General features: G+C 44.2%; 1 protein-coding gene across 21 annotated transcripts in view; it reads left to right on the forward strand.

Moving 5' to 3' along the window:
* The window catches only part of NFIA (nuclear factor I A), a 507,433-nt gene that overhangs the window by 385,063 nt on the left and 99,196 nt on the right, over nucleotides 1–23,174 (forward strand). For 11 of the 21 annotated variants that reach the window (XM_073544612.1, XM_073544619.1, XM_073544614.1 and 8 more), the window contains exons 5-6: nucleotides 13,076–13,193; nucleotides 13,401–13,528. In XM_073544612.1, the coding sequence (XP_073400713.1) occupies nucleotides 13,076–13,193; nucleotides 13,401–13,528 (246 nt within the window). Of the gene's footprint in view, nucleotides 1–13,075; nucleotides 13,194–13,400; nucleotides 13,529–16,736; nucleotides 16,767–23,174 lie in introns of all 21 variants that reach the window. The other 10 variants (XM_073544603.1, XM_073544611.1, XM_073544610.1 and 7 more) reach the window with 1 other exon arrangement.

Below are 23,174 nucleotides of genomic sequence, written 5' to 3' on the forward strand. Positions count from 1 at the left end.
GACAAGCCACCCAATGGCTTAATACTATTAAGAGAATGGCGAAGAAGACTACGGTGGACCATTCAAGGCTTGCACAAGATCCACCTTCCTACATTCATACGTTCATCCATCAAATTGCCATGGCTCAAGATCGAGCCAAAGGATGTTAAGAAAAAAATGTCAAGTTACTACATTTTAGGAAATAAGCAACGGAGTTTATCAGCTTTTTTTGTGCATTTTTCCATTGAAGTCCATGGAGAAAAAAAACCTACATATTTGAAATCATGCCGAAATTACAAAATAAAATCCAAAATATCCTAAAAATACAAGAACTCTGCTCTGTTGTCACCTAATCTGAGCACATTTGTGTCATCATAAATGGTTGTTCTTTCTCAGACCACACACAGAAGATGGTGGCCTATACGGGACCCCAGAACATGGTGGATTCGAAGCCGACACTGGGGTCCTGGATAGATCATATTGAACAGGTGGTCTCCAACCTGCGGTTTGTCAACTGTTCGAGAATGATAACTCTCAGCATGACTTAAACTGTGCAAAATATAGAAGATTCACAGGTTGGAGACCTCTTGCTGTAAAGTCCAGCAATAGATTGGTGGTCAACACTGGGGTCCTTGGTTTGAATCCAATGACAGGCAACACAACTTTTTGCTTGGGTGACAGGTGCACTTTAAATACTCATTCCAGGTGTAGGATTGTCTTTGAACTACATACCAGGAATTAACCCCTTCCCCACCACAGTCATTGCCAAGTGTAGATAAGATAACGCAGCTCTGCTGCAGATAATACATTAAACCCATCAGAACTTTGAGTCTGATGTTGAGAAAGAATTTGCGGTCAAGTCAGGACAAGCTCAGTCAGGAGAGCAGTTGGCTCTTATTTAGACGTCTTTTCTTGCTACATTTCAGTAATGAGTCAGCTACATCTCAGATATGATTCAGATGTGCTACAAAAGGTCTGAAATGTTTGACGCCCTTCATCGTACCCGGCCACCCACAACTCTAGTAAGGTGCATGCTGTATTACAAGTGTCCTGCTCTGTCCTGTTATCAGGTCACCAGATGTAAAATACTGACCGCATACTGAACATGGCCTTAAAATGTTGCACGTTCGTTTTCAACTCTGCAGGGAAAAAGATCTGTTTTGTGCTCCATTAGGCTCTGTCAGTACAATTGTGAAAACATTTTGCAACATTTCAGAAAGTCACAGATTATGAATTAAGAATAGAATATCTGGATAGCAAAAATCACGCTCATAATGCAAAAAAAAAAAACCAGACAAAACCAAGTAAAAGTTATCTTGAAAAAAGACAAAAAAAAGTGCAAATCAAATATGAATAAGGCACAAATTAAAAAAAAAAAATGTTGCTACTGGAACCATTCTCGCTCCAGAAAAAAAAAAAAAAAAAAGAAGATACAAAATCAATGATTAATAGGACCCTTTTGCATTTTAATCCCTGGACATTTTCAAGGCCTCTTGCTTACTGTCAATAAACTGTGAAATTAAATTATTTTTTATTTTATATCCAGATGCTGCAAACCTGCAACAAACGTTCTGCTTCTCACAGCTGAAGGTTTGTTACATTTAGTATCCGTTCTAAACAGATCAGTTGTTGCAGTCTCATTTTTGTCCTGATAGATTTGTTACAGTGTATATAATATATATAAAAGGTCTGATCTTGTAGGATTTAAATCGGATCAGGTCATAGCGGGGAGGGATTTGGGTATATGTGGGCCCTTGAGGGAGACACAGTGGGCCCTCTCTCTATGCCTCATCTTTGTCCTCACAAGCATAAAACATGGTTACCTAAATCACTATGGGTCCACCACGCACTTTGCGCCCCAGAAATGCTTGTATTTTTGTAGGGACTCAACATCTCGCTGAGGCCGGCGTGAGAAATGTCTCCCTCGCCACATTGTGAGCTCAGCTCTGCTGCTCGAAAGAGAGAGCTATTTGTGCCGGGATATTAGAGGGAAGAAAAAGATTATAATAAAAAATAGCCTGCAGCCCGAGAATGAGCAGTCGCAGTGACCTTGCCTTTTGTATGCCATTACACAATTCAATGGCAGTCCACTCAAACCGTGCTCTCGATCAATATCCTATTAAAGCTGCACAAAAAGTCTCCATAAACTTAGTGGTTTAGCCATGTTTATAAATGGAACTCAGCATAATGAGGTGGTCAATAGAAACCAGCACTAGTAATTCTGAAGTGAGAGCCACGCGTTTCATATCCATTGTGTGACGTGAGGATAGCAAAATCAGAAGTATCTGTCTCTCTTGTCTGTCTATTATCTATCTATCATCTTTCTATCCCATATCTATCTATCAGTCTATCTCAAGCATACCATAGAGGTGGAATTTAGTAAGACTAGCATTTTATACTCCAGTCTTAGTTGTTCAATTTTTCATCCAATGTTTTGGAGTTAAACACTTATTTCAAGTCTCTTTTTTCTATTTACACTTTCTACATATCTGTTGTGTTTCAACTCATTGGACAGTTTTCCATTTTGTTGGTCAAAGTGGTCTCGGTTTGATATTTTTTTTTTCTAGACAGTCATCAATTTTATTTATGTTTATTTATTTTACTCATATAGCGCTATCATATTCCGCAGCGCTTTACAGTTTGCCCACATTATCATCACTGTCCCCATTGGGGCTCACAATCTACATTCCCTTTCAGTATATCTTTGAAGTGTGAGAGGAAACCAGAGAACCCGGAGGAAACCCACGCAAACACGGGGAGAACATACAAACTCCTTGCAGATGTAGTCTTTGGTGGGTGCTAACCACTGAGCTACTTTTTTTTTAAGTCGCAAACTCACTCCAGTAGGCGAGGTGTAAATTTTTATTTTTCTACACTGAAATATTTTAACGATGAGCCAAATGCGACAATTTGTACATTTAGCCCAAAATCAGATGAATTTGAATTTATATCTTACCCCCCAAAAATGACTTTATGAATGGCCCTAGTATCATGCTCGTTGGAGCAACATGCACTTAATTTGCTTCAAGGTGCCAACCTCTTAAATTCAGCACATCTCTCACCATCGGGGCACTAAGTAAGTCAGTTCTACTTTACAGCAATTTCTGGTGCGAATTATAGTAAATGTCTGGGTCGTTGGACTGAAAGATCCACTTACCTTGCCTGTGAGCAGTGCCTACTTTTTAAAAAGTTGTTGGGAGTGTCAGGATGACAAAAAAGTGACATGCGCCACAACTGGCATCTTTTTCCAGAGCTAAAACTGCCTTAGGGTGAGTGTACACAGTGCGAATTCAGCGGCGGATTTTTCTGCGCAGATTTCTAGGTAAAATGACCGGCGGTTTACCTGCGGATTTGCCTGCGGTTTTCCCCTGCGTTTTGACACCTGTATAATGGAATAGGTCTCAAACCGCCGCTGCGGAATCCGCAGAAAGAATTGACATGCCGCGGATTTAAAACCGCAGCAAATCCACGTGGAAAAATCCGCAGCATGTGCACTGCGGTTTTTAAAATCCATTGGTTAACATTGTACTGTACAATGCCTGCAGATCTGCAGTTGATCCGCAGAGGCAAATCCGCTGCGGATCCGCAGCAAAATCCGCACCGTGTGCACACACCCTTAAAGTCCATAAGAGCATATCGCTAGGATATGACATCAAATTATGATGGGTGAGGGGTCAAACCTCTGGGGCTCCACAACTGTGAGAATGAAGGGGGTCGGAAATAGAGGCAGCAGCGTTTCCTTGTGCAGCCAGGCATCTGCGACCGACACTGCACACGGACTGTTTAGAAGAAGGTGATTCCCTTCATCCTGAAGATCTTTAGTGGTCCTTAAAGTCAAACCCCACTGATCATAAAGTGATGGCATGTAGTAGATTCCATTTAAGGGTCTGCACTAGAGGTGAGCAAATCGATTCACAGGACCCCGTTCCAGCTGCCAGGTCATTATTCAGTGGACGCTGGAGAGGAGCCCCAAGAACACGGCTCCTCTCATAATTAGCCGATCTGGCACAATGTCCTCTTTGCGGCGTGAGGCACATAGGATATCACACGAAGCCGGCTAATCAAAAGAGGAACCGCAGATGCCGGCATATAGGAAGAGGTTTGCAGCGGCCACAAAATACTGACCTGACTGTTCCAGCGGCCACAAAATACTGACCTGACTGTTCCAGCGGCCAGGGTCCTGCGGATCTATTCACCCATCTCTAGTCTGTACGAATACGTGCGATTCCAGTTGTATTGACCATTGTGCAGTGCTGATTACAGCCGGGGTATTGGTTCTCTCCCGAATCCATAAGTCCAGCATCTCCTCTTCTTCTACTACTTTCCCGATCCATAAAAAAAAGTTTATTAGCGGCACATAATGTTTCTTGCTAATGCCGCGTCTCGTGGAGGGTGAATACATTAGGAGGAGAGTATTTATGGAAGGTTACTAATGCAGCCTTATCATTTTATAGAGCTGTTTTATTTTACTTTTCACTAAATGTTGGTAAATCAAACTCTGCAGTATTCCAGGGAATGAAAACACCATCTGGCCGCTCTTATTTATGATATTTAGCCAGTTCTCTTCCAATAAATTTCCCAAATAGTACATGAAAATTAGATTACACTTATCACTTGTTCATCTTTGTCCTTAAATTTCCACGACTCCGATGCTGAGGAACGTATGCAAAAGAAAGAGTCGGGACTCTCCGGTTGTTTTAAAGCTACGACTTCCAGCAAGCTGGATTCTCCATTTCCTGCAATACTCCAAGATGTGGTATCTTATGTGATAATCACACAGGTATAAGGCTTATTACAGACGCAGCTCCGAAATATAACTGTGACGACCAATGCAGCTGCGTGAGCAGAACATTGTCTATTTCTGCAGAAGTAAAGAATGAAGAATTAACGTTTTCTCATGCACGGTTACCTCCCCATTCCTGGACATGTATCTACTATAAAAGGCAAAAATGGGAATAACTTTTTAAGGTTGTTATTCAATTAGTTCAAACAGGGATCCTAAAAAAACCTACCCCCCCCATAATGCATGATTACCCCCTTACTTCTTGGGCCCCTGTGCAGCTGCACAGGTTGCACCAATGATATGTCTGGCCTTGATCACCGCTCTTTCTTGCAATAATCCCTGTCCCTAAGTATGAAGCCTTGTGAGAGCAGGCGTCCGGGTGCTGACAGTGCTGACAGAAGGGCGCCAATGGTTGTTAGAGGACGGCATAAGTGGGGGACCGCTCTCTTATGCCTTGATCGGACTTACGGAGCAGGGTTGTCCTGCTAGGACTGAGTGGCCGGTATGTGATAGACGTACGCAGAAGCCATGTTGCCTTCTCCCCTTATAATTCCCGCACGTTATCCGGTCGGAATGCATTTTTTGTTTGGTGTAAGCGGATAATTAGCTGAGGTTTCACTTCCCCTCTGCCCTGTACATAAAACATCTTATTATGGTTCCCAGCTAATTATAGACGTTACATTCTTACACTCGTGCCCCAGGTTTGATCTGTGGTGAACTCACCTCATGCCTTGGTATCAGATGACCCCCGCACATAGCGCACCAGCCTCATTATGTTCCTCTGAATTCTGATTACCATGTGGCGTACGGCAGGTTTGTCATACCGAGGATGTCATATCTGACCCTCAACTTCTAACTGTCGTCTCATGTAGATCTTCGGGCCTGTGGCCCTACATGCCTGGCGTTGAGGCTCTGCGACATCTGAAGGGTTACAGGAAGGAGGCCCCCCGTCAGAAGAAGACCCCCAACTCAGTGTCATAACTTGAAGCTTGTGGGCTCCAATGCAAAAGATCCAATGGGACAGCCAACTATTGCAAGTCTTTAACAGTAGTGGTCTTTTCATATGGGTCAACAGCAACTTTTAGGCCCCCTAAGCTCCAGGGCCCAGGAGCGATTGCAACCCCTGCTCCTATTATAGTTACGCCCCTGCCCCACTATAGAACTTGTCTCCTGCTCCTGTGTATAATAGAGCCGCATATTCTATATAGAAAGGGTCAACTAGATATATTGATCTACCCCCCACCCCTGCACGAACTGCCAGTGATGTCACCTGCTGCTGTATATGATGATGTCACTATACTGGGAGTTGATGGGGGTAGATCCAGTATTCAAGGAGACCATTTCCATAGAACATATGACATCATAGTGACGAGCGTCAGCTTACACTGAGTCGGTTCTTCTTTGAATGAGTGGACCCTCTGGGCCGTGGCACACATCCACCTAGGGCGAGCTAACCTAGTGAGAACCAACCCTATACAGGGAATGTCAGGGGCAAGACCAAGAGGGTGAGCCACCACGACGGCAGCTGAACCAGACGGCCGGCTCAGGAAAACAAGACAAGGCGAGACGAGACGTTAGTTCAAAGAAACTTCATTTAAGGAAGGCTTCAGGGATAACATCAGGTACAAACATAGCCAGAACAGGGACAACATAGCAAGGTGCGTGCAAGGGCACGCCAAGGTCCAAGCATGGTACGTGCAGATGGTAGGTGGAGGCACGATGACATCAGACTCCAGACAGCAAGCGAAGACCAACCGGGACATCAGGTTCTGAAGCTCTGTAGGCAGTCATCAGGATCCGGACATCCGAAAGTCAGCCAGGGTTCCATGCAAGGAAACAAGACAGGGTTAACGACATGATGTGTGTCAACGGACACGCTAGGTTCGGGTTCACAGGACGAGACCTGCGCATGCCAAGGGGCATGCCAGGGAGAGACACAAGGACGGTGGCCTGCGTGTGCAAGAGCACGCCAGGGAGAGACACAAGGACGGTGGCCTGCGTGTGCGAGGGCACGCCAGGGACAGGTACAATGGCATCGGAAACCGAGGTACTGGCATCCACCGACAGGGTCCAGGTATCTGGCTACGGATATCAGCTCCGGACATCAGGCCCCAGTCATCTAGGTCGGACCTCTGGCAGTAGTCGGCAGGTTATGGAATCCGGCAGGCAATCTAGGGTTAAGAGCAGAGCAAAAGAGGCAAAAGGCTTTGTGCAAGAGTAGCATGAAAAGGCACAGTGCGAGAACCAGCGTGCGTGCAAGAGAGCACAGAGACCACGGCGGGGCACTGGCAGGTGGTACCAACGATGGCAGTTTCAGGCGGGCACGACTAGAGGCGGCACTGCTGCGGGGCCACACAGCCGGGAACCACTTTAGCACTGGACGAGGGCACGGCTGAGGCACACAGGCGAGCACGGCTAGAGGCGGCACGACTGAGGCACACCAGGCAGGCACAGGCGACCAGGCACGTGCACAGAGCCACAAGGCAGGGCTAGGCAAAGGTACAGGACAGAGACGCGTGCGATACCGCATGGAAAAGCCTAGTATGAAAAGTGCAAGAGCGCACGAAACATCAGGGACAAGACGAAGAACGAGGCAGAGACCTGCGCATGCAGAGAGCATGCCAGAGACAGGGACAGTCTAGCAGCGGAGCGTAGGCCGAAGCCCAGAGCCGGGCCAAGGGAGAACCTTGGGACTAGACAGGGTACAGAGTGAGGCCTGCACGTGTAGAGACACGCCAGGGAGAGGTTCAGAGCAGAGGCCTGCACGTGTAGAGACACGCCAGGGACAGGGACAGTCAAGCAGCGGAGCGTAGGCCGAAGCCCAGAGCCGGGCCAAGGGAGAACCTTGGGACTAGACCGGGTACAGAGCGAGGCCTGCACGTGTAGAGACACGCCAGGGAGAGGTTCAGAGCGGAGGCCTGCACGTGTAGAGACACGCCAGGGAGAGGGTTCAGAGACAGGGGCCTGCACGTGTAAGGAGACACGCCAGGGAGAGGGTACAGAGACAGGGGCCTGCACGTGTAAGGAGACACGCCAGGGAGAGGGTACAGAGACAGGGGCCTGCACGTGTAAGGAGACACGTCAGGGACAGGGTACAGAGACTGAGGCCTGCACGTGTAGGGAGACACGTCAGGGACAGGGTACAGAGACTGAGGCCTGCACGTGTAGGGAGACACGTCAGGGACAGGGTACAGAGACTGAGGCCTGCACGTGTAGGGAGACACGTCAGGGACAGGGTACACGACTGAGGCCTGCACGTGTAGGGAGACACGTCAGGGACAGGGTACAGAGACTGAGGCCTGCACATGTAGGGAGACACGTCAGGGACAGGGTACAGGGAGGGATACCTGAAGTCACAAAGCAAAGCGAGACAGGAAACATGAAAAGAAACACGGAACAGAATCAGAGCAAACAAGGACTACAAGGCAAAGACAAAACATGGCACGAAGGACAAACACAAGACAAGGCATGAGACAAGAGACGGAATACGAGCACGGAGCGTGTGCAGAGACGCACTACAGAGCTAGGTGCAAGGGCACAGAATAGAGGTGTTGCCCAACAGACCAAGCAGCCATGCAGGGACACAATACTCAGGCCCTGAGCATAGGAAGGGGATGTCTGATATAGGGCACAGCACCTCCTCTTCTGGGTCAGGACCAGGGGAGAACTTCCTAGTTCAGATGCTCCAGGATCACAGAGCGCAGTCACATGATCAGGGTTTCAGACATTACGAGATGATCACCGAACCAGACAGTGCAGGATCCTAGGAAGGACACATGATGAGGGATTCTAGACATGATGAGATGATTGCAGAACCAGACAGTGCAGGATCCTAGGAAAGGTCACATGATCAGAGTTTCAGACATGACGAGTTGATTGCAGAACCAGACAGTGCAGGATCCTAGGAAAGGTCACATGATCAGAGATTCTAGACATGACGAGAAGATCACAGAAGGCAAAGCAGAAACACAGGCATCTTGCAGCTCAGCAGACATGAGGTGAGTGTGCACACTGCTCTAGGGAACAAGCAGGATAGCAGACAAGATATGCGCATGCACATCGCTCCAGGAGTTCTTGAGACAAAACAGACATGGCGGACATGACAATCATCATATAGAGAAGCCGATGACCTCATTTGCAGTTGATGGGGTAGATCTAGTATTCAAGGAGACCCTTTCTATAGAACATGTGACATCATCATATAAAGAAGCTGATGACATCATTGGCAGTTGGGGTAGGTAGGTCTAGTATTCTAGGAGTCCGCTGTTGTAGCACATGTGACATCATATGCAGCAGCAGGTGACATCACTGGTGGTTGGTGACAGGTAGGCCCGGTTTGTTGGTTAGGTTTTTGACTTTGGTTCCAGCGGGCAGTAAGGGTCTATAGAGGACACTGTGGCTCCAATCTTACTTTCCATGCCTAGTATGAACCTCTAAAAGCCACCAGGTCTCTTAAAAGTCCAAAAAATGGATTCACTTGTGGCTGACTAACATTGTATGTAGGCAGATGTGTTTCATTGTAACCGCTGCAAATGGACTTTTATGAATGACTGCGAGGCAATGGGTAGATTCCCCACTGCCTAAATGCTCAGGTCACCCCAAGGAAGGATGAAAATAGCTAATGAGGGGTGTGTAAAAAGGTAAACTAGAGAGGGCTGTCTGATGGTCTGTATGATGCCCCAGAACAGCCTGTATCCCTGCTTCACCGGGTCGGCTATGAATCAATATAAAGCGTATTCTCGTCATTTCCTCCGCGATCCTGCGACTGTAATATACTCTGAGCAGCTGATCTTTCATAGTCCCATCAATTCTCACCATTATAGGAAATTATTTCTTTTAATTGGATGTCACATTGGTGCTGCATCTGCTCCTAAAGAGACGGGGGGGGGGGGCTCAGCATCCGCAGAGTTGCTAAAATATTTCTATCTAATTCAGTCAGTGTCACTTATCCGGAATAAAATCCCCCCTCCCCCAATGATGAACATGGGCTGATGTTATATTTACCGTAAACGGCTAATATTATCTGAGGGATCTGCTGTGCTCGTCAATGACTGCTGCCTGCAATAAAAGTTGACTAATTCGGCATCAAATTCTGTATCAGAATTACCAGATTATCACACGCTCTCATTATAATAATCTATGATCACTTTGGCGATAAATTTTCAATTAGAAAAAGATGGACAGCTTAAATAGTAATGAGATAAACAGAGAAAAATACAAAGGTGATTTAAAATAGATGGGTAGATACAACTGATAAATCCAGTAAATAAATATGGGCAGCATGGTGGATGAGTGGTTAGCACTGTGTGGTGGCTTAGTGGTTAGCACTACAGACTTGCAGCGCTGGGGGCTTGGGTTTAATTCCCACCAATGACAACATCTGCAAGGAGTTTGCATCGGTTTCCCCCCCACACTCCAAAAACTTTCTGATAGGGAATGTAGATTGTGACCCCCAGTGGGGACAGTGATGATAATGTCTGTAAAGCGTTGGAAAGTAAATGAAATAGTTTTTAAAGATAAATGGATATATACTTATCATAGAGGGCAAGAAATACAAAGTTTATAGGTAGATACATTGCCCTTAGAAAGCTGACAGTCCGGAGCTGCACTGCTGGGCGTCTGTTGGGAGTAGTGCGGCTGGGATACTGCAGCGATCCAGTATGATTGATTTCCATTCAAGTCAGACTGACTGCAATGTGGTCATTTTTCTGAGCCATCACTGTGTGTACTGCAGCAGTCTGCTATCTGCAGGGGCCGGACTCATAGCTGTCTACATCTCCAGTCCCTTCATTTTATACAAATCGCTTCAATCAAATTTTCCTTCCATGCAGATTCATCAGTTTTCCAGCTTTCTGATCTGCTGTCAGGAGGTCCAAGAATCCCATTCCTCCCATGTAGGCTTGTTTCCAGAGGGGAGTCAGGGTGGTGATTTTTGTAACCTTTCTTATGGATTTAGCATCCGTTGTCATCTGCTTTCATTGGACACCCTGTAGCAATCAGGTCAGTCAATAATGCAAGCAGCAGTAGAGAAGTGTGCTGATCTTGTGGGAGACAGTGACCCTATATCCACTTGACTGGACATGTTATTAGGGAAGACAGGGCGGCAGGTGACCCGGATATTGGAGACAAGAGGTCAGAGAGTAGGAGTGATAGATTGGAAGGAGTAAAGTTCTCCGGATTGCCGAGTATTTCAGCAGATGAATATGTTGATGATGTTAGCGGAAGTGACCTGTGACGTCATGTGATGATGTTAATGAGGACTGTAGGTTTCAAAGGTAGATTCATGCTGAAAGGAGGGGAATGGAGGTGAGCATCAGACTAAAGATTACAAAGGGTCTTCCTGAAGCACCGAGTGTATTAGCAGAGGAATGTGCTGATTTTTGCGGGGAGCAGTGACCTGTGACAGACAGTTTATAAAACTGTTCGTATGTAACGTGATATTTAGTATATGATGTTACACAAAAAAAAATATGAACTAATTTATTTGCAGTGATAAAATTTACCGTCCGGTATGCAGACAGCCTGACATCTGCTCCGTATCAATACCGCCGTCTACGGAGAAATGCTGCTCTTGACATCATTGTGGTGTTTGCTAGAAATGCTCTCAATAATAAATAATTGGTAACATGATCCAGAAGCTGCTGACTCTCCTCTAGAAAGTTACACATTTCTTTTGAGATAAAAAACATTTGTCGTTGTGTGGAAATGTGAATCGAGAGTTTTTCAGTTTGTGGCAAATCGGAGAAAAATTAATAGAAAATGTACAACGTGCGAGTCATAGGAATGCCCTGTCCCTTTAATAATGCAGCCTGTCATCCAAGAGAATGCTCTATTTGATATACAGCAAGTGAGGTCAGAGAGGTCTCTCACTTTTAGTATGTGTGATCCAGGAGATGGCTCTGTCCATTTAATATACAGTATGAGATGCAAGAGAATGCGCCATCCCTTTAATATATATCACGTGAGCAAAAAAATGCTGTCACTTTAAAAGGGGATTCCAAAACTTTTCATTAATAGTGTTTCCATCAGATATTGGAGTGTCACCAATCATGATAGGAAAGAAGAGGACCACCGAGTTGGCTTTACGATAATATGCCATATGTTTTATAGACTGCTGGTGGTCCTCTCTTCTGCCTGCTTTGTAAGGTACAACATCGGTAAAAAGTTGACCCTTTGGTCCCAACCAGTCAAGATCCAAACAGTCCAGCCCAACTAACCTAATATTTGTGTCTTATCTACACATTGTTAGATTCAGGACATTAAAAATGGTCTTGCACTGTCAGCCTAGATACCTCTAGCAAAGACTGATCGGCAAAAAATGTCTTCTGCATCAAGGAAATGCCCATCATAGCGAGTGGCGAGAGTCAGGCAGTGGTTATAAAGCCAAGCTACTTTTTAATTTTACCTTTGTGTTGTTACTATTTATACCTCTTGCTTAAGCTTGTGTTCTTGTAAGCAGAGGTGCACTATAGCTCTGCAGAGGTGTTGAACTAAGGGCCCACGGGCTGAATCCGTCCCGCCATGTCATTCTCTGTGGTTCGCGAGATGAGGACACAAAATAAAGAATGGAATCTCCAGCGCTGGACTTCAGTTAAAAATACATCATTTATTGTAAATTCTTAAAATAGAACAGAAAAAAGTATGGATAAGGACATACAGGCAGATGGGGTCTCTGGTGGTCTCCAACCAACGCGTTTCGACCTAGAGGGTCTTACTCATGGTTCCAATACAATAAATGATGTATTTTTAACTGAAGTCCAGCGCTGGAGATTCCATTCTTTATTTTGCTTCAGTCAACACCCCTGATCAAGGTGACTCCGTGCGCAGGAGGATTATGGATCGCAACCGAGACTGGTGAGCTGACCTCCCTTCATTTTCCCTATCCTTCTATAATTATGAGGACACAAAAGGAGCGGCTCTCCACTTTCGCTCGTAAGGAGAGCTGGTCAGAACAGTGCTGAAGTCTGCACCGTAGCTCAAAATCTAAGATGGCATCTGCCCCCTCTACTAAGTATTGGCTGCCTTCTATGTCGGTAGCAGCCACCCCCACCTTGATGTTTGAGGTGGCCCATTGGCTCCACAATAGTTATAGAGATCTATTACAATTTTTGCATTCGGTCCATCACTTCAGTTTAATGTAAAAATTTAAGTAAATGATCTATTGCCAGAACCTTGGTGATGTCACTAATTCCTGAGTTATAGATAGGTTGGGTTTGGTTTCCTGCCTCCATATTGTAACATTAGTTTTATGATGTCTGTAAAGCCAAGTGGTTTTTACACAGCTCAATGTCTTTCTCTTTTCTTATGTTCCAGCACCCATAGCAGCAGGAACGGGTCCTAATTTCCCCATTTCAGATTTGGACAGTTCTTCATACTACAGTATGAGCCCAGGTGCAATGAGAAGATCGTTGCCCAGCACGTCTTCTACCAGGTAAACACAAGTGGTGCAGCTACCAGACATTCATAATATGCTTTGTTAGTGATTTATTAAATTTATTTTTCATACAGTTTATTCCACCAGGTGGCGTTTTTTTTTTTATTGATGTGTAATGGCTTTATGATTGAAAATAGAATACTTAGTATGAATTTTGTGTGGATTATGTCTTCCTTATTCTTTGTTTTTTTTCCTCTCTGCAAGTTCTACGAAGCGCCTCAAATCTGTAGAGGATGAGATGGACAGTCCTAATGAGGAGCCATTTTACCCAAACCAGGGGCGTTCACCAGGAAGTGGCAGTCAGTCAAGCGGGTGGCATGACGTGGAACCAGGTAATAACATGCAATATCATGGTGAACTATTCCCACCAGACTGAAATGTCCAAATAAGAAGGAACACCGAGGTCCGATCGTCTGACTGTCATATTTTTTATCGAGTGACCTTCTTAACGGTATTATGTTGGATTTACCTTCATCGTGGTCAAGAAGAGAATGTCGTCCATTGTTGATAAAATGTCTAAAGAAGCTGTTGGTGGTCATTTACGATGCATGGCAGGCTGCAGAATCCATTTTCAATTTTTGGGGGTACTTCATTCCATATTACAGCCAGTATAATACAGAAGACCATAAATCTGGTCAAAGAGGTGGCCTCTAAATATAATAAGGGCAAGATATAAGACTCTTGTATACTCTGACAATATGTGTATTTTTTTGGGTGTGTCTGATAAAGAGGCTGAGGTTGACCTAAAACGCGTTGCAGATATAGTATATGGATGTGGTTCCTTTATGGCGCCATGAATCTAAATATTTTTACCCAGCTAGTTATTCTCCAACGCTATTATTTAGGCCCATGTTCACGTAAATTAATTGACCGTACTCTGCCTGTTGAAACCCTGAAACGCATTGCAGATACATTTTATTTCCTAAAAACTTAGTTCCTGATGCTCCTTCCAAGGCCGTCTGATTGCCCTATTCATCACCTAAAGCTTTCTTGAACAGTTTGTCTGTCTGGTTCCCTTTTTGGGGTGCTGCTTGCAAATTGCTTAAAATGTGTTGCACAATAAATTAATGTTCATTCAGCCACTAGTTTTGACATTGGCACCCAAGAGTAGATGCTACAATAAGAACTAGTCCTGTTAACGACTGAGTAACTTAGATGGTGCTGTCAATCTTTATAGGGTTGCTTAAGAGATTACAAATTAAAATACCGTAACTGAAGGAAAAGTGCAGTATTAAGATCACCACATAACAGAATTAGGAAGAAATCTAGGACAACTCAAATCAAAAACAATGAAAGAAACCGAAAGAATGTCCTATAATAAATTTATTGAGTGAGTATAAAAAAGGGGTGAAACCAATGCCATGGAAAAGGCACAACCGGGGACAGTAATTAGTTCTATGCCATATATAAAATTGAATTCATATAGTACAATACAAGAGGTAAAATAAATAAAGTGCTGGTGCTAAAATTAAAAAAATTGATGTGCAACCAATCATATAAAACTCATTATAATTATCTATAAAGTGCTAATGCATGTAAATCAGTGCAGCAACAGTTAACAAAAATGAAAATGATCACAATTGATAAAGTGCAGTGCAAAAGAAATACACAATGGCTCTAATCCATCATTGTGGACATGGTAGATAACTCAGGAGGCAATAAAGAAAGGTGTAAATATGAAAGCAAAGTGCTATACCTCTTGTGCTGCTAAAGTCCCCGGGGTGCTCCTACCCCGACGCACGTTTCGGCGTACCTTTGTCAGGGGGCCTGGTTCCCTTTTTGGGGTGCTGCTTGCAAATTGCTTAAAATGCGTTGCACAATAAATTAATGTTCATTCAGCCACTAGTTTTGCCATTGGCACCCAAGAGTAGATGCTACAATAAGAACTAGTCCTGTTAACAACTGAGTAACTTAGATGGTGCTGTCAATCTTAAGAGATTACGAACAGAGGGGTAGACACTTCCTAAGCCAAGCGCTTTCCCCACTGTCGCCTCACTTGACGTGAATGCCGATGGGTTGCCATGGTCTGCTAAAGGCCCCCGTTACCACCATCCTGGTATAGGCAAGGCTTCATAGGAGACTGTGATTTTCACTTTGTACTGCAGTGTTGAAGTATTACAATATATAGTACAAGCGATCAAACGATCGCAGATTCAAGTCCTCTATAGTGAATAAAAATAACATGCAAAGAATATATGTAAATATATAATATATATAATAGAAAACTGGCATTCCAAAAGCATATTCAATATTTCTGCCTCTGAAAAAGTCTAAATCGATAAAATTATGAAGTTATTTAAGCTATAAAGTAAATGCCGTAAGGAAAAAAAAAAATATAAACACCAGAATTTTTTTTTTTTGCTCTCTGCACCTCCCACAAAAAAAATAAAAGTAATTTTTTGCTATTTCTCTTCAAAAATGGCCGAAGAATTGGCAGCGCCAGGATCCGCGGTGCGGCCCACCCCATCATAAATGACCATCGGTGTCGTCTAGTTTGTTGCCCCTGGTTTCGGTTTGTGCACTGATGAATGGACGCTGATGAAAGCGTGGTGTAGTCTGGATGTCAGGAAGGGTAAAAAGCGCTAATGAAAATGGTACAGAAATCCTGGGCTGGAAGATTACAGCTTCCGTGTAACTAAGTTTTTTACGGGGGTGGAGGGGGGAGCAGCTGTCAAGAAATGCGGCACTTCCACCACTTTGGCAATAATTTGGATCCATCTTTATTACATTTGGTGCATTTTGCTACTTCTCCACACAGAAAATTGTCTGTCGCGCCAAGTAATGCCACGTTGTGGTGTCATTTTCAATCTATTTGTGGTGTATTGGGCTTTGGCAGATCCCAAACTGGTTCAGCTCTGCTACATCTATCAAGCTGTAGATTTTAGTTCACAGATCTATCATCGGTCTGTGGAGAAACTCGAGCCATTTGTAAATCGGTGGGGTCTGGAAGCCCTCTATAGGCCTCATGTATCAAAACTGTCTTTGTTGCCCTTGGCAACCAATCAGAGATCAGCTTTCTCTTTTTAAACAGCTCTGGCAAGATGAAAGCTGCATTGTAATTGGTTGCTATGGGGCAAGAAGGACAATTCTTATGTTAGACATTTTAAATTAACCTGTCCCGTGTCATTGGCTGATTTTAAGGGGGTGGGCGAGTGACTTTAGCCTAGAAGCCACTTTGGGAGCTGAACTTTGATAGCATTGTCCTTAGATTTGTATAATCAGCAATAAATGGTGTCTTTTATCAAAATGTCTTTGTTATCCATAGCAACCAATCAGAGGGCAGCTTTAGATATTATCATAGCAGTTTAAAAACCGTAAGCTGAGATCTGATTGGTTGCTCTGGGCAGCTTTTGTTTTTCCATAGTTTTGATGAATGAGGCCCCCCCGGAGTTCAGGTCGAATTGCGTTTTTTGTGTTAGCGCCCTGTAGAGACACATGTGAGCGCAGTGTATGCATTGCTGTGGACGCGCCATTGATGGTTTAAGGCTCATGTTTATTTTATTTCGGCGCTGCCAACGCATTTCACATCGAACACGGAAGAGGCGCATAAGAGGATAAGAAAAATGTCAGGTAAGAGCGAGCGAGCGGCACACGCCTCCAGAAACAGACGCAAAGACATGGCCTCGTCGCATCCTTTCATTATTCTTTTGGCTGTACGATGGGACGTAGACCATTATACCCGTATATATTGCCTTGGCTTTTTGTTTTTTTTGTTTTTCTGTTTGAAAAAAAAAAATCGTTGTATTGTCCTTGCACGCTGCAAGTGTCACTGTACTACAATCCGATGTATGTTACATGCTATATATTATACTTCTGTGTACGATTTATATCACTTATATCACATGTGATTCATGTATTAATTTCCACTTCGGAGATTTTTGCCTTTTTTTTGTGTGTGTTAAAGAGGACCTGCCACTCGTCATAAATATGTAATTTTTTTTTTCTGTGTAAATGCCGCTGTTCTCCTGAATCCGGCGATGTTTTTCTTTTCTTTCAGCGTCTCTCCGTTCCTGAGATATGGCCATCTAATTTCTATATATAAATGTAGTCTTGATAGCCAAGTGGGTGTTGCCCATGACGTTTTGCAGTCATCTACGCTAGGACCAAGCCCAGTTGGATAACAAGGCTAGATTTACATGCAAGGAAGAAGGAGTCATATCTCAGGAACGGAGAGGCGCAGGAACAAAAGAAAAACAGCGCCAGATTCAGGAGAACTGCGGCATTTACACCGGGCAAAATATTACATATTTAAAATCATCTTTAAAATGAGGATTTTTTTTTTTTTTTTTCAGTTATCTGCGCCATACTGCTACTTTAACTAGGCATATTGGGTCTTATGGGTAAACAGGGAAGAAATACTTGCAGATGTCTTTACAAACACTCAGGTTTAGGGCAGTTTCACACGTCAGTGTCTCCGGTACGTGTAGTGACAGTTTTCTCACGTACCGGAGACACTGACACACGTATGCAGACGTTAGCGTGTTTTCACGGACCGTGTGTCCGTGTGCAAAACACGCTGACATGACGTTTTTGTGCAACAGCACGGATCACACGGACCCATACAAGTCAATGGGTCCGTGCAAACACGTACCACACACGGATGCTGTCCGTGTGCTGTCCGTGTGCAATCCTTGTGCGTTTTTAAAAGTCAAAGGGTTAACATTGAAAATAATTTTTCAAAAACACGGACACGGACAGCACACAGATGGCATATGTATGCACACGGATAGCTCCGGTACCGGAATTATCTGGACGTGTGAATCTGCCCGTAGCTGCAGTTTTTCCATCAGCATTTTGTGCCTGCGTTGTTATATTGTGTCTTGCACTAGTAACGTGAGCTTCACAATGTGAGTTCTTTCATTGCACCGTTATATTAGTGCTCGCTCACACGAGTATACGGTAGAACAAGGCCGAGTGCTAGCCGAAGTTTTATTTCATAGAGCTCGGACTTGTGTTATTCTATCAGGCAGCTCAGATCTGTGATTTTTTTTTCCCCCATACCGATTCGAATGGGGGAGTGTTTAATATTTTTGGAATAGCTTTTCTCCGATTTAGGGGTTAGTATAGGATTATAAAGACATGCCCCATTGTTTCTAAAAAAAACAGCGCCATGGATTGAGCCTGGAATTGCAGCTCGGCTTCATTGAAGTGAACTTAAAACTGAAGACAAGGATAGCGTTGTTTGTATAATTCTGTGCGAGCTTGTGAGGTTCTTTATGTGAAGTTGCACCAAATACGTGCAGTCACCACTCCTATAGGAGTGAAGCAGTGGTCTCCCATGCTCACTCACTACTGTTCATTCAAGGGGCTTTGGGACCCCCGTTCTTGTGATCAAAGTGGGTCTCAGAGATATTACATTTATTACTTATCATGTGTTTCTTTTTTTTTGCTGCATTTTTACCTTGTATTTTACTCAACGTCTTACAGTACTAGTGAAATCAATGAGATTTCTGAAGTCTCATAAACACGTTGTGATTTTTTTTTCTGCATGTCTTTTTTGAGCTCGCCGGTGTTGTTGTCCAGATGCAGCATGTCAATTCTTTCAGTGTTTTTGCAGTGATTTTCATCCATACAAATGAATGGGTGAAAAATGCACACAGAAATGCTGCAAAAACACACCACATAAAACGCGACAAAAAAATTTTTCCTGACACGTTTTGGTGTGGAAAAAAAATTCACTGCAAAAAGCGCAAAGTGTGAACATACCCTTAAAGGTGTTGTCCACTACTCGGACAACCCCATCTTTGTAAAATAGTAACACTTCTACTCTCCTCCGATGCGGATCCAGTGGTGTCTGCACTGGCTGTCCTGGGGATCACATAACATTGGTACATAATGTGATCGCTATGGATGTATGTGATTTGTCCGAAGGCAATTGAGAGCAAAGCCAGCGCTGATTGGCTGCAGGGATCGTACTGGCTTCACTCTCCTGGACAAATCACATACATCTGGAGAATGTAACAAGGGGGCAACATAGGAATTGAGATGGGGTTGTCAGAGTAGTGGACAACCCCTTTAAAAAGCTGAACAGCCTGATGTTGGAGAAGCTTATTTAAAAAGCTCTGCAGCTTCCTATCTACTTTTGCTATGATTTATTAGACAGTTTGTGCCAGAATCTGGCATAAAACTATTTTAAAATGTTGCAAAAATTTTTGTGCAACTTTAAGGTTATTTAAAAAAAAAGTTAATTTTTTGGCATTATTTCTCCAACTCCAGGAACTTTTTTTTTTTATAATTGGGCAAAGCTTAATAGAAAGGTTCTGGGAGAGTGTAGCAGACAAATGAATCATAATGGACTGGACTCTTCATCAAGACTGGAGTACAAAACGCCAGACTTGATGAATCGCCAAGATAACTTCTTGCAGTCAGGGAACAGAACCCTTTCATTAATAACTGCTCATTTTTTCAGATAACGGCTTGCTGCCTGTGAATATGAACTTTCCCCTCTGTATAGATGCAGGTGCACTGTGGCACCTCCTGCACCTGTGTCAGTTTAAGGGTGTGTGCACACGCTGCGGATTCTGCTGCAGATCCGCAGCAGTTTTGGTCCTGCGGATCCGCAGCAGTTTTTGCTGCGTTGTACAGTACCATTATAACCTATGTAAAATGAAAACCGCAGTGCAGACACTGCGGAATTTTCCGCGCAGCTTTTCTGCAGCTTCATATCCGCAGCATGTCAATTCTTTGTGCCCATTCCGCTGTGGTTTGGCACCTGCTCCATGGCAGGTGTCAAACTGCAGGGGAAAACCACAGAAAAACTGCATATAAACTGCAGGTTTTCATCAAATCCGCGTGGAAAATTCCGCAGAGCAATCCGCAGCGTGTGCACACATCCTAAGTGTTCAGTCATTATTTTAATATTTCCAATGTGGCGCTGCTCATCCCGAGAACATCAGAATTACAATGGAAAACAAAACTTGCAGAACAATGCCATTCAAGATGTTTGGAAATTGGGCAGCAGCCATTTGTGGTTGTGAGCCTTGATACCTGTGTTGGGGGCAGGATAGCTCTAAAACAGCTGAATTTTGGGGAGAGAACTTGCTGAATTGATATCCCAGGTCTGGTGATGTGAGTGATGGGATACTTCTCGTTCAGCTCCATGTATCCTCATAGGGTCCAGATGTGGCGTGACTCATGGCTGAAAAATAAACACTACGACTCCCCCAGTCCTAAACTTTGTCCATCCTTGTCAGTGCAGGCATTAATGCACTTGCAGACGTTCACCTCCTATCCCATTAACATTGGGAGCTAAGAGAAGACCACAACATATACATTGTGGAGAGATGAGAAATACGGAGGGGCTAATGCCCTTGAATGTTGAAGTGAACCCAGCTGTGTAATTCTATCTCGGCATGACCTCACCGAGCATGCACGCCGCACCTGGGCAAATAAATAGCGGCTGCCGACTGAGAATGGGGTCGGTGTAAATGAAGAGGGTGTGGAGAGCGCAGGAAGGAAAGGTTTGGGATTACCTGCAGAACTTTACCTTTCTCTACGGCTTGTCACTCGGGTACCACATGCTCCGCAGACGTGTGGACAAAGTGACAGCTTGCAGCCCTGTAGGAAACAAAGCCCTTATTTTATACAAAGGAGAAACAGATGGAAACTGTTTATGAAAACCCCATTTGTTATAAGGACCTGGGAAGAAATGAAAGCATGCGCAAAATACAGTACCTACAACACCTCCTCCTACCTGCACCCACTGCCTCGCAGGACGGGGTCACAGACACCCAACCGGAGATAGGGCAGGAAATGTCTGACATCACATTGGGATCTGAGCATTGTACATTTTCTGTGCATTGATTGGATACTTATAATATACCTGTAAGGATATGTTCACACGAATGTTGAATTGGGACCATTTGCTGCCCGAGTGAGTAACGGACCACACACGGACAGCACGAGGACTTATGTTAGCTTATGTGCTGGTGGAGATGGGCCAGACTAGTGTACAGTGGGTAGCCCCTGTATCCGTTCACTATGAGAGGCCAGTCATGTCCGCAATTTGCACCAAAGGTCATCTCAACTTAACCTAAAGTCCGACCCTACCAATCACAGTTAGCCATGCTGTCGCCAGGATCAAAATGGACCTCTCAGAAATTCCATTTTGAAAGGCATTTCCAGAATGCTTCAGGTGTAATTTTGCAGCAACTAGGATAAAAAAAAGTAATATTCACCTTTTCTATTCCCCGCCTCTTCATCATCAGTGCTGCGATGGTACTTGATGATCTTTGCTGCAGTGATGATGTAAGATACATCCACCTGACCACTGCGACTAATCACAGGTTCCTGCACGGATGCAGATACCAGGGATTGGCTGTAGCGGTCACATGGATGCAAATGACCTCATCACAGCAGCAAAGAAGGCTCGTTGGACACCATCGGAGCATCGATTCTGGAAAGTCAGGGAGATTTAAGAAGTTTTGGTTATTTTTTGTATTCTGTCATATTTTTTGCTATTATGGACATTTTATTAAAATCCTGGACATCCACTTAAAATGAAGGCGCTGCAGAGCTCAGGGCAGAGTCACACAACCACAGATATGACACTGTGTCTGTATGAGCAAGAGGATGAAGCCCCTTCAGAATAATGAGCCAGAACTCTAAATTCCCTGCCTGGAGGCAAATGTTTAAGGGCGTTCCCAACATTGCAAGTTCTCACCTATCGACAGAAGATGTCATAACTTGCTGATCGGTGGGGATCCAACCGCTAGGACCCTCACTAATCCCAAGAACAGTCTATTCATTGTCTGTGGGACTGTTGGAGATGGCTTACTGCTCAATTTGGCTCTCAGGCAGTCCCAAGAACATTGAATGGAGCAGGGGTGTGCATGTGCAGGGCATTTAGCAGCATCTGTTCTTGAAATTAGAGTCTGACCCCTGCCGATCGGCAACTTTTCACCTATTCTGTGGATAAGTAAGAACTTGAAATTTTTGGGTTCACACTTTCAATTTCTTTCTGTCTGAACCACCACTAGTAAAGGAGGCTGGTGCTGAATGTAGATTGATTTCAGTGGGAGACCTATAAATCTATATACAATGGGCTCCCCATAGTGCAGGAAAACAGGAGTCCAAGTACCAGAAAAAGAGAATTCTGATTCATATCTAGATACACAATGCAATTACTAATGAGATCAGATCTGATGAGAAGGGAGTCACCCAACACCGAATGAATAGTGATGACCTACCTTTATCTCTCCTGTCACTTTTATTGCACAAGAAACAGCTTAATCTTCTGTACCTGATACTTATACGCCAGAATATCCCTGTGGGGTAAAAGTCCTGATGTTTAATTAACATCTTTTCATATTGGAGGTGTTGACAGAAAGGCCTAGCACAATGGATGTAACACCGAATTAATTGTGAAATGGCATCAATTCTGATTGATACTGTCAGCGTGATATACAAATATGGCATTTGGTGTCCGGCTACATACAATACAACCTCCAGCTTGTTCTCCCGTCCAGCCTTCTAAGTTAGCAGGTACACAAACATATTACTTATTTTAGGCTCTGTACCTGCACGGGGTATACACCTGGAAATGCTGTGGGTGCACTGCACATACTGTAACTATTGGCTTCTGTGTGCCTATGTTTTTTATTTATTTTACTCATATAGCGCCATTAATTCCACAGCGCTTTACAGACATTATCATCACTGTCCCCGATAAGGCTCACAATCTAGATTCCCTATCAGTATGTCTTTGGAGTGTGGGAGGAAACCAGAGAACCCGGAGGAAACCCATGCAAACACGGGGAGAACATACAAACTCTTTGCAAATGTCGTCCTTGGTAGGATTTGAACCCAGGACCCCAGTGCTGCAAGGCTGCAGTGCTAACCACTGAGCCACCGTGCCACTGAGCCACGATAAAGGCTCTATGGAGCGATGCAACCCCTTAACCACTGCTTAGAGATTGATGAAAACTTTGGTGAAAGTAGCAGAAATCTCTGTGCGGAGCCAAAAGGAGTTGTATCATA

The sequence above is a fragment of the Dendrobates tinctorius genome, unplaced genomic scaffold (genome assembly GCF_039654945.1).
Source record: "Dendrobates tinctorius isolate UK_male_01 unplaced genomic scaffold, ASM3965494v1 ptg000138l, whole genome shotgun sequence".
Classification (NCBI taxonomy): domain Eukaryota; kingdom Metazoa; phylum Chordata; class Amphibia; order Anura; family Dendrobatidae; genus Dendrobates; species Dendrobates tinctorius.